Raw genomic sequence first — 12,784 nt, forward strand, 5'->3', positions numbered from 1 at the left:
TTGTAATGACTGTCTCAGTGGAGCATTCTGTTAAATTCTGGCTTCAGCAAGTGGAGGAGTATTTCTAAAAATGTATCTGCCTTATTCTTAGCAGTAGATTATTTATTTAATAACTATGGAAAATTGGAAGATGACAGCTCAAGCTGCAGCATTGTCTATTCTTGCTACGTGGACTGTATGGCAGACAATGTGTCTAAGAGTAGACTATATGCCATTTGCAAACAACGAAAGCTTTGGTACTGAGCTAGAGCCATTACTGGGAAGAACTTCTGGTGTAGTTTTTGCTTTCCAAGCAAATACATTTTAGGTTTAGTGCTGATCTGCACAAAGAAGGTGAGGAGACAAACCATCCTCCCCATAAACTTTGATGCAAAGTTTCTCAAAGTATTGGGTCATTTAACAACTTTTTTTTACAAAGTTGGCAAAGTATAAGTTTTGACTGCTGGGTTTAAACATCATTGCCCAGGGTTATAGGATTCCTTTCCAGACCCCATCCCAGATTCCTGGGGTCAAGATTGTCAGCACAAATGTCAAGGAGACAAGCCCTACTTTCTATGGTCCAGGAATTCAGGAGAAATAGGTATTGAAGTTCTAGAGCAGTATTTTTAGCTCTCTGTCACTGTATGGGTTACCTGTAATAAAGGGAATTATCACAGCCTGACAGTCTGACAAAATTCAATATACTTCATGGGTGCATGCATACATTTTCCTTTGCATCCAAATTATCAACACTTATTCCAGGTAGCAATCTCAAGCCCCAATGAAATAATTAATTTCTGTTTTCAAGCTCTGCCTTTTGGAGTGTCTTCTGCCTCCAGGATCTTTACGAAGGCCTTCGTTATTATAGTATCCCATCTCAGACATCTAGGGATCACATCATTTCCTTTCTAGTTGTCTCAAGACAAGTCAAACTTGCAGTGGATACTCTCAACAGGTAAGGGTGGGTGATCAGTAGCCCCAAGTTATCCATATTTTCACAACAAAGGTGTTTCTCAGACTCATTGTGGAACTCGGAGCAAGAAAATACTTTTTTGTCTCTGGGCAAGTGGTGGCATCAACAGTTGCAGTTACATAGGCCTAGGCCCATAACCGCCTCCTAACTGCCCAGTGGGTAGTACTCACCACAGTTGCCCGCAAATATATCACACCGAATAAATTTGGTTTCTTTCAGGATTATTTCTGGTATGTCTTTGCTATTACACATGAAAGTGGAGGGAAAGGATAGGACTTTACTGGGATTTTTTTTGCTCTGCCCGGCTAGGACAAAAGTAACTCCTGCCAATGAATAAGTAAAAAAAATGAATTTTGTGTAAGTGGAATCCTTGATTTCATAACAAAACAAAACACGATTTAACCCATCAGCCTGTCACATGATTTGATGTCTCCCTTTTTCTCCCTTTAGATGTACCACAGAATACGTCATTCGGAGTGCATTTACCGTGTTACAATGGAGAAATTGTCATATCACAGCATCTGCACCTCAGAAGAGTGGCAGAACCTAATAAACTGTACCCTTCCAACACATCTTTGTAAAGAGATTGAAGTGTGAGTCTTTATATTAGATATGTTATATTTGCCTGATGTTTTGTTCATTACCATTACTTAAATGCTTAACCTTACTTATATGCTTAACCTCAGCATGCCCAGGGGTTTTCCTTCCTTTAGTGACCAGATCTTTTTGCCATTTTTACTATATCCCTTATCCATCATTATCTGACTCAAGTATTTATACCTTGTGTATCATTATATTGTAGGCACAAGTGACCAAGGAAGCCCCTTCTGTTTCTATTCATTATTATTATTATTATATATAAAAGCCATTGCAGTGTGAAATGTATTATCAGTACATAACTAAATGAGGTTTGCAATAATTCATGATACATACCAACCAAGTGTCCCTCTTTCCAAGGGACCTTCCCTCTCTTTGTTCAAAATCCCCCCATCCCTCTTCCCTCCCTCGATGCCCAACTTTTCCATTATCTCAAACTCAGCCCTTAAAAAAATGTCTATAGAAACAGCAGAAAATATCTCATTAATTTGTATCAGAAAGCATAATTATACATAAAACCTTATGGCCACTTAGTGATCTATCACTAAGCGTATATTGGATATATCTGTCTTAACACCATGAAACACAATAGACCACTAGTGAAAGAAACATTTTAATGACAGTTGCAGCCATGCCTTAATAAAAAGGCAGTAGCAGAAGATAACCTCTGGTTAAATATTTATTGCAGTATTAAGATAAATATATATTTTATAGTGCTCTATAAATCTTTACAGCTACAAAGATGAATGTTATATTTGTGATATTATTTTCTGTTGTCTTTTAGATACTATTTTGACATACAGCCCTTTGAGGACCTATGGCCAGCGATTTATGTTTATATGATTCATCAGTCTTGTGGTAAAAACTGGTAAGTTTCTTGCATTAATACATTAAGCGAAACTGTGACCCACAAGGTTTTTAGCATAATTAAGTGTAAACCTTAAACCCATTCATGACCATTTACACCCTAAACACCAGCCTTTTTTTTACATTGGAGCCATGTTTGTTATTTTTTTAACATTTCACTCTTTCTGGTTATAATGTACCCAAACAAATCTGCCACACTTGAAACCCTTTGTAATTTTCCTTATTCCTTTTGTATCACTTTCTTACTCTATTCATTATATGATAACTGCTATTGTTAACCGGTGTGAAATTTGTTAGCCAATGATATAATAAGAAATATTCCACATATGTGATAATAAGTTCATTACACAAGTTATTAATATCATATCTTTGTCAGGGTTCCACTCTGCGAGTCTGGACTATGTGATAACTATACTTACTGCATGCCTATCTGTAGCCACTAGTGGCCACCCTTCTCTCTCTAGAGCACCAATTACTATTTGCTGAGCCATGTTACCGTGTAGCCCTGCCCTTATATACCTGCTCTGCCATTCAGTCTGGGCCTTTGCATTGTGGTTTATTCAGCTTTGCTGTTTTTCTCCTTCCTGGCCCCGTGCTGTTCCTAGCAGTTCTCTGTTGAATTCTACCCGTTTTGACCTGGCTTGTCCTGACCTTGCTCTCGGCTTCTGATTTGGCTCTTGTTCCTGTCATCTCCTGGTATTGACCTGGATTGCCTGACTATGTGTCCCCTTCTGGAGGGCTCCCTGCCATGTGCCCTACCTAAGGGCCAGAGTGGCATATAGGGGTATAAGGCATTTCTGGAGGCAGAGTGGCGCATAGGGGGTCAAAAGGCATATCATGAGGCACAGTGGCATATAGAGGATTAAAAGGCATATCATGGGGCACAGTGGCATTTAGAGGGTTAAAAGGCATATCATGGGGCACAGCGGCATATAGGGGGTATAAAGCATTTCTGGGGCAGGTTTGCAAACCTGGGGGCAGATGTGCATAACTGGGGGCAGGTTGGAAAAAAAGGAAATAAAAACAAAATATTTTTCTCAATCATAGCTTTTATTAAAAAAAAAATAGTTCACATAGTTTACATGAATTAACATTTACTGGTAAATTCATATATTCAGGCTTTTTCTTTTTTCATAAATTAATATTCAGATTTGGGGGGTCGTCTTATAATCGAGCAAATACAGTATTATTTCCATGTTCTTATTACCTCTCCCCCTTTCTCACTGTCCACCTCTCCACTCTTTCTCACAGTCTATCTCTCCCCTGTATCATTATCTACCCACCCCTTTTCTTATTGTTGATTTCTTGTGGTGGGAGCGCGAGGTCTCTGTCTCACTGCAGTGCAACATGGCTTCACTGCTGAGCGACGGGATATGACCCAATATTCTGGTGCTCAGCATCAAGTGCCAGTATCGGGAACGAGACAGAGGCCTCATGCTCCCACCACCACATTCAGTGGTGCGCCGCGGTGGGTGACAGCAGGGAGCCTCAGCACAGTCCAGGCAGGAAGGTTTGTAGATTCTCATATCACAGAAGCTGCTAATGTTTAGATCGCTGATAAAGTTGCAATACCTTGTCTGGAATTTAAAGATTTATGTTTGCTTTCTACTTTGGAGGGTTTACAGGAAAAAAACAAAACTGTTCTTACTTTTGCTGAGACCTAAAGCTTTGTTCTATTTAGATAATAGGAGAAGGTGGTAGAGGGCCTACAACACATTTAGGGTCATATGGGCATTGCTGTGCCTGTTGGCCTGATTGTGGTGCCAGGCTGTCTGGGCATGGTATTGTTTGTGGTGATGGGGTTATCTCCTTATCTGATAGAGTTTGTATATATGTCTGTGTGTTTTCACAATTGGTTCTGTCTGATGCTTGGGGTGGGCTATAATCACTTATAGATTTCTGTCAGCTACAGCAGCAACACGGCTCCATTTAGACAAACTCCCACTTCACCTCTCTAGCGCTAGTTCTGTCTAGCACTGAGAGGGTTAATCACCAAAGTCTCTGGAAGGAAGCAACGTTTGGCGGGTGTACCGAGTCGGGGTGCAGGACCTCCTGTCATACTGCTATTTGCTTCATTAAAAACCACTGCCTGCTTCGAACCCCAGGAAAGTTTGTGGCTTTTCTTTTTGTAATCTCTGCGCGACTCTCCACTGACCCAACCACAACACATAGTTTGAAGGGAATTAAACCTTATGGTAATCCTACTAGGTGAGAGATTCAGGCGGTATTGGCTGATAACACCTAATATAATATCAAAAAAGCAGAAAAGGGGGACAAAGTTTTGATGAACTGGTCATATTAAGTTAAGGAGGCCTTATGGCACCTCTCTGACATTGACAACTATAGGAGACTTAAATTTAATCCCAATAAAGTGTTCCAAAACAGCTTTGTACTATTCTTGATCTGGGCATACTGTATATCGTATTCACATTTTGGCAAAGCACCACAAGTTTATGGTGGACTCCCTCGGAGGCCAATCGCTTCTGAAATCGTTTTTTCAGAGCTTGTGGATGTTCACTTACAACCTGTAGTTGTCGCACAGAAGGTGTACATTTGTGATATCAAGCAAGTACTTCAACAGATTCGTGCATTTAATTTTCAGAAAACAATACTATCTCTCCCATGATGTTATGCCACTTTATTCTTGGATACCACATAATTAAGGTCTGGAGGCTACATCCTTACAGATTTAGTAATTATACCTTAGTCATAATTGAGGTTATGATTCTAGCAATAAAATACCTTTTTATGCACAATTTCTTCATCTTTGAGTATTGTCAGGAACCATGCCGACGACCACACTGTAACTATCTGGCGCGCGCAATCCCTGCCTCCTTTTTCTCTGCTTCAGGAAGGAGGGGGCCTTTTTGGTCTTTTATAGCAACCTACTCTGCCTCTCATTTGGAATAGCTTTCCTTACCAACAAATCTAGTATGTGTGTGGTGTAATGCAAACTCACAAAGTCCCCATCTTTAACTGCTTTTACCATATTTGCTGCCCTGCCACTCACCACTAGTCTCATTTCTACCGCTGTGTCTGCCTGTAGTCCAATTCACCGCATCAAAATCTTCCTAAGAGCTTCCAAAATGTGAGCTGATGTGTGCTGCTCATTTATTAAAAATAATAAAAATAATAATAAGTGTTCATATTCTGAAGCACTGTCCAACTAAAGTCTCTAACAGAAGCAGAATGACAATCAAGGTACTATGCAAATCAGGGGCATAACTAGAAACTACAGTACCCTGGTGTGAAAATTGCCCTTGGGCCCCCCAATTTCACCAAGCAACATGTGCCACCTGTTACCTTTAGAAGTCACAGGGTTAGATAAATAACGTCCACCTAAGTGCAATCTAAGTGTCCCGTGATCTCAGTATATATACACCTGTTCTGAAAGGCCCTACAGTATCTCAAAAACGTGAGTACACCCCTCAGATTTCTGTAAATATTTTATTATATCACTGAAGAAATGACACTGCTACAAGGTAAAGTAGTACACAGCCTGTATAACAGTGTAAATTTGCTGTCCCCTCAAAATAACTCAACACACAGCCATTAATGTCTAAACATTGGCAACAAAAGTGAGTACACCCCTAACTGGAAGTGTCTAAATTGGGCCCAATTAACCATTTACCCTCCCCGGTGTCATGGGGAGGCAAGCATGTTAAATTGGTGTTTTCGCTCTCACACTCTCTCATACTGGTCACTGGAAGTTCAACATGGCACCTCATGGCAAAGAACTCTGAGGATCTTAAAAAAATAATTGTTGCTCTACATAAAGATGGCCTAGGCTATTAGAAAACTGCCAAGACTCTGAAACTGAGCTGCAGCACGGTGGGCAAGACCATACAGCGGTTTCACAGGACAGGTTCCACTCAGAACAGGCCTCGCCATGGTTGATCAAAGAAGTTGAGTGTACGTGCTCAGCGTCATATCCAGAGGTTGTCTTTGGGAAATAGACGTATGAGTGCTGCCAGCATTGCTGGAGAGGTTGAAGAGGTCGGGGGTCAGCCTGTCAGTGCTCAGACCATAAGCCACACACTGCATCAAATTGGTCTGCATGGTCCCAGAAGGAAGACTCTTCTAAAGATGATACACAAGAAAGCCTGCAAACAGTTTGCTGAAGACAAGCAGACTATGGACGTGGATTACTGGAACCATGTCCTGTGATCCGATGAGACCAAGATAAACTTATTTGGTTCAGATGGTGTCAAGCGTGTGTGGCTGCAACTCGGTGAGGAGTAAAAAGACAAGTCTCTCTTGCCTACAGTCAAGCATGGTGGTGGGAGTGTCATGGTCTGGGCATGCATGAGTACATGTTGGCATTCATGGTTCATGCAGGAAACCATTAATGCCAACATGTACTGTGACATACTGAAGCAGAGCATGATCCCCTCCCCTCGGAGACTGGGCCACAGGGCAGTATTCCAAAATGATAACGACCTCAAACACACCTACAAGACGACCACTGCCTTGCTAAAGAAGCTGAGGGTAAAGGTGATGGACTGGCCATGTCTCCAGACCTAAACCCTGTTGAGCATCTGTGGGGCATCCTCAAACGGAAGGTGGGGGAACAGCTCTGTGATTACGTCACAGTGGCAACTCCAGTGGCAACCTGTGAAGCTCTGGTGAACTCCATGCCCAAGAGGGTTAAGGCAGTGCTAGAAAATAACAGTGGCCACACAAAATATTGAAACTTTGGGCCCAATTTGGACATTTCCACTTAGGGGTGTACTCACTTTTGTTGCCAAGGTTTAGACATTAATGGTTGTGTGTTGTTATGTTTAAGAGAACAGCTGTACACTCACTACTTTTACATTGTAGCAGAGTGTCATTTCTTCAGTTTTGTCACACGAAAAGATAATAAAATATTGACAAAAAATGTGAGGGGCGTACTCACTTTTGTGAGATACTATATATATATATATATATATATATATATATATTTTGTAGGGAACAGCTCACGCATGGGCCGGCAATGACTGTATTCACACAGGTTTCAGAAGTAAAGCGTGTTTATTTAGATGCTGTAGGCACAGAGCACCTTGTAAACAAAACAAACTCTAAGCCTGTCCGGCTCTACCTAAACATCCGGATACCTCTCTACAAGCCTAAGGTCTGGCACAAAGCAAAGTAACAGGTTTTCCATAGATAAAGCTTCATACCTGGTGGGCTGCAGCGCTGGCTGTAGCTGCTCCTTCACTCAGTTTCTCCTCCCCCCTTCAAACCTAACAGCCCTCTCTTTTAAGGCTTCCTCCCCAGTAATGAGCTTAGGAAGCCTCACATGAGGGCTCCTGGGTTTGCTACCGTGCCTGGCTGAGGAAACCAGATGAGATATATATCCCATCAACCACTCTCCCATACACTTTACCACAATATATATATATATATATATATATATATATAACTTAAGGTCCCCACCTCCCAACAAAACACTTGCCAATGTAGGGCATATATATCCGGCCATCCACTACTGTACCTGCCTTTCTGTCGCAATATACGCACACAAACATCTGCTCACCCGCCTTTTCTTACCTCTAACCTCTTCTGCAGCTCTCTGTCTGGCTGCTCTAACACTGTGCAAGCAGCCTCGGTTTCACTGCGAGGTCACGTGACATGACGTGACCTAATACGTTCCTGTCTCCCTGAGCGCAACCCCATCAGTGCCATGCTCTGCTACTCATCAAAAACTCTGCAATTAGTTTACCTCCACAGACTGCAATAATCAATTTAAACCAATATACCTAGCTTAAAATGCTTCGGAAACCACCAGGGGATGGCATGAGGGTGAAAAATTAGATATCTTCCCACAAATAACCCTTTACCTGTGGACCATCTTTCACTGAGAGAGACACAATTACCGTGGTTTCGAGTAGGGAACGGCAGATGCAAAAAGAGGACGGGCAAAGAGAGGACAAATAAGAGATATGAAAGCAAATGATCCCCCATGAGCCAATGCACCTTCACTTTAAAATAACTTTCATTACTTCAGTGGATTGGAAAGCAATCCAACATGCCCACACCCCCGTGTAAGCCTCCATCCTGTCGGAAGTCAGGTGAACCAGCTCCTCCATAGCCCTTACCTCCTCCACCCTGGACACCCAACGGCGGAGGGCGGGGGCCTCGACACATTTCCAGTACATAGGGATCAAACACCACACGGCATTGAAAAGATGCCTGGCGATAGAGCGTTTCATGGACATCAGGGACCTATGGAAGTGAAGGAGTAGGCCAACTTCAGTCCCGTCGCCCCATCTGCACAACGGAAAACTCCCAACCAAAAAGGCTATGCAGGTAGGAGCCACGCTCTTCGGTGCATCTCCAGCAGTTCGGATCACTCCACGGAAAGATCCTACTAATGGTCACAGGTGTCCTATACCACATGGTTAGCACCTTGTAAGCATTCTCCTGAGCTTTCGAAGCAATAGAACACTTGTGCGCTAAAATGCAGATTTTCTCCCACTGCTGATCAGAGAGAGATTCCCAGAGGGCTTCCTCCAACACCCCCATGACTGCGTGGGTATAGAGACAATCTGGTCAAAGGAGAGAGGAGCCCCCCCCCCCATAACTTTGACAGCAAAGTCTCTGAAGGCATGCCCAGTCATCTCAGAAACACACCTTTCTGAGGGGAAGGACGACAGAGTTCCTCCGACCCTCCTATGACGCCACACCCCTAAGTAGGCACGAACAAAAGGGTTGGGGCAGGAAGAGGACCAGAGTACTCCCGAGCGGAGCCACATGCGCAATGACACGGGGAATTAAGTAGTGGCTTGTTCCATGCCAATCCAGGCAAATGTGAACATCTAATCATGAATGGTTCCCTTAACAAAGGGTCGTCATCTGAGTCGTCCCTAACTGCCAAAATAAGAAAGGGGTATGCAGGAAAACCTGCAATCGCATTTTCAGCTGCCGCAGGCAGCTTCAGGAAATTGGGTTGTGTGACACAACACCCCCCTACGGCCTGATGGCTCCCTGAGAGCGACAGTGTAGAGTTAACCCCTTCAATGCCGCGGCATTTTAGGGGTTAATACCCGTTTTGTACAGGGCCCTGCTGCTGGTCTGCAGGCAGACCAGCAACAGCAAAACTGAGTCCCCACAAGCCCTTTGATCACTCCTGTAGGCATGGAAGCCTTCAGGAGTGATCAAAGAGACTCCCTGCAATCGCTGGTCTATAGACCAGCAATTGCGTCCCAGCTGCCAGAGACAGCTTCATGGGGAGAGGGTTCTTCGGTGTCCACATGAGTGTGGAGACCAGCCCCAACCCTCCCCTGCTGCCTGATCGCTCCATGAGAGCAACAGTGCAGCGTTAACTCCAATGCATTCAATGACACAATTGCGGCATTGCAGGGGTTAACATTTGTCCCCACAAGCTTGTGGGGACTAAATATCAGTCAATGCTGTGCTCCAATGGAGCATCAGCATTGAAAGAGTTTAAAAAAAATTATCAAAAAAAAATAACAGCACTGACCTGAAAGTCCAGGGCTCTTCCAGGTCAAATGCTGTGAGTTTAGTAAGTTGCCTGATGATGATCAGATCACTCCTGGCCAATTATGGTAGCCCCTGGATGACCCTTAGAAAGAGAGAGGGTCATCTAGGGTAATTGTGGAAAAAAAATATTAATTAAAAAAATACATAATTATTACCTGATCACTTGTCGGTGACATTTTAAGTCACTGATTATTGATCGGCCTTCCTGGTCAATGTCAGTGGCCTAAACTCGTCACTAACAAGCCTGAAAACTGTCATAATTACCCTAGTTGAGCACCTTGACTTGTCTTCCGTTCATAAACATATACTTTTATGAGGTAAGCTAAATTGGGGGGCTTCCAAAATGTCCCAAGTGGGAAATGGGCCCAGCAATCCAATTTCTAAAAAATTGCGCATGTTCCAGTTTTGGCCTCATAGCTTCCTCAGAAAATGCATGAACCATGCATGTGAGGCCTTGTTGGAATCAGGGTATGTTGGTGAACAAAATGTGGTGTTTTCTTCCACTGTTGCACATATGGTGTGCAAGAAATTCAATGCAACATTGAAATGTATGCGTTAAAAACGCAATAAAATAAATTTTCCGTGAACTTTGGCAGACATCAGTGAAGAAATGGCTGCCTGAAAACTGTCAAAACTACCCTAGTTGAATACCTTGACTTGTCCGCTGTTCATAAATATATACTTTTATGGGGTAATTTACAGTGGGGGGGCTTCCAAAATGTCCCAAATGGGATATGGGACCGGTAAACCAATTTCTGAAAATTCCAAATTTGAAAACTAAAATGCACATGTTCCAGTTTTGCCCTCATAGCTTCCTCAAAAAATGCATGAACCATGCATGTGAGGCCTTGTTGAAACCCAGGGATGTTGGTGAACACAATTTGGTGGTTTTTTCTGCAGTTGCACATATTCTATACAAAATATAATATGAAATCTAAAGCAACATTGCAACATATGCAGAAAAACAAACAAAAAAAATACCTCAAAATTTGGCAGCAATTGGCAATGAAATCCCTGTTTGAAAAGTGTCAAAATGACCCTAGTTGTACACCTTGACTTATCTACTGTTCACAAACATATAATTTTGGGAGGATAATCAGTATCTGTGACAACTATTGCAGTTATTAGCCTACCATGCCAAATTTGAAAAAAAATACATTTTAAGAATGTGATGCATGCCTTGCAATATTTGCCCTATACTGGTCAAAATAGATGTGTGCTGTGAGTGGGTGCAACATCTGTCTGTTCTGTAGGGTAATAGAAGACAGGTCCCAGTACATTGCCAATAATTGGCCCTCAAAAGTAAATGAGCGGGAGCCCCGTGCTTTAGCCATCACCTCCTCCTTTAAAATAAAATCTTAAAAACAGCAAATTACATCCACTCCTGCAATATCTGCTCTCAGGGGCACCACCTCCTCGAGCGACTCTTTGACCACGGAGATGAGGTTACTGAAGTCCGCTGTGGTGGGCAGGGACCAGAACATCTCCTTTTATGATCCGAGGACGGAGGGTCAGCGCACAGAGCTGGAGTGCGAGGCGCCTCTTCCGATGATGATGTGGTAGCGGATGAGGACGCCATGTTGGGAGACGGTGGCTGCGGTCCAAGCACCACAGGGGTCTGTAAATACTCATGGAGCGTCTGCCCCATTTGCCTGTGTTGAGTCTCGGGGGGTTCCTGATGCTGGGAGGGACGTTTCTGTCTCCTAATCGTGTTGGATGGATGCAGATTATCGTGAACACCCAAAAAGGCTTATATTGGGGGACTTGAATCCCTGGATCAATGACACCCTTCTCCAACTTCAGCAGCACCTCTTCTGCATGGTGAGCACTCCTGGCTTCATAAAACTGCCACTTTTGCCACTCACAAAAAAGGCCATACACTTGACCTGGTGTTCCAACTCTAAATCCTCTCTGTAAAAATAAACTCTGTTTATTTTCCCCTTCCATCTTCCAACTCCAAAACTGGCCTAACTTTGCTCATTAAAGAGTAGAACGCTTAAATAAGAGTGTGAGAGATACCTTGGGTAGCCTAGCCCAAAGATTTGCATAGAACCTATAAAAATGTTTGCCGTGCACCATGGTTTGGTAACACCATCAGAATGCTAAACAGAAAAAACTTGTAAGCTTGAAAGAAGATGAGATAAAGCACATAATTCGGATGATAAATGTCCCTGATTACCAACTCACAATAACTAAGACAACAATCTATATTCCTGTCTTGTAAAATTAGCCTCTCACACAACAGTCCAGCCCAGCTACCATAGAAAGGCTCTGCAAGCTAGGTTGTTTAGACACCCCCCACAAACCTTTCACAATGTGATCTGGACCTCTATTGCTGCTATCATCTGCCAGTTCCTGTCCATTTTTGCTATGGGAAGTGCTGGTAGCGTTTGCAGTAATGGTAGCAAAAGTGGCAATTGTGGACGCTTACAAGCAATCTTCCCTCTGGTACCAGCACATGACCCCTCTGTGAGTCTTTTTTAGTAACTAAAATCGTGCCGCACTTTGGTAGGTGGCGTGAACAAGATTTTAGCACTGATAGAGCGAGGATGTCCATTGGTGTTACTGTTGCATGCAGCTGTGGGTAGTTCTGACTCCGAGCAAGAAGGCTTCACCCTACTTGGAGCAGGTATGCTAGGTGTCACCTCCGCCAGCCTTGCCTGACCCACAAAAACTGGAATCACTCCTTCTCATTATTTGTACTTGCCGGTGAACATGGAAAAATATGTATAATCATACTTAGGAATAGAATTTCAAACAGTCCAATGACTAATTTAGGCACAAATATTTATAAATCATTTATTAATTTATGTTGCCCACAAACTAGAGGTTTTGCTGGTAAGCTATATGTGCTTAATTGTCTTAAACATCACTCAGGAACAG

At 42.9% G+C, this 12,784-nt stretch overlaps 1 protein-coding gene across 1 annotated transcript in view; it reads left to right on the forward strand.

Moving 5' to 3' along the window:
- The window catches only part of LOC149282087 (cAMP and cAMP-inhibited cGMP 3',5'-cyclic phosphodiesterase 10A-like), a 314,224-nt gene that overhangs the window by 214,985 nt on the left and 86,455 nt on the right, over window positions 1-12,784 (forward strand). Inside the window, exons 16-17 of the mRNA XM_089498623.1 lie at window positions 1,403-1,545; window positions 2,334-2,417. Of these exons, the coding sequence (XP_089354749.1) occupies window positions 1,403-1,545; window positions 2,334-2,417 (227 nt within the window). The remainder of the gene's footprint in view (window positions 1-1,402; window positions 1,546-2,333; window positions 2,418-12,784) is intronic.

This window comes from Sceloporus occidentalis, unplaced genomic scaffold (genome assembly GCF_023333645.1).
Source record: "Sceloporus occidentalis isolate IW3139 unplaced genomic scaffold, rSceOcc1.0.p SCAF_123, whole genome shotgun sequence".
Classification (NCBI taxonomy): Eukaryota; Metazoa; Chordata; class Lepidosauria; order Squamata; family Phrynosomatidae; genus Sceloporus; species Sceloporus occidentalis.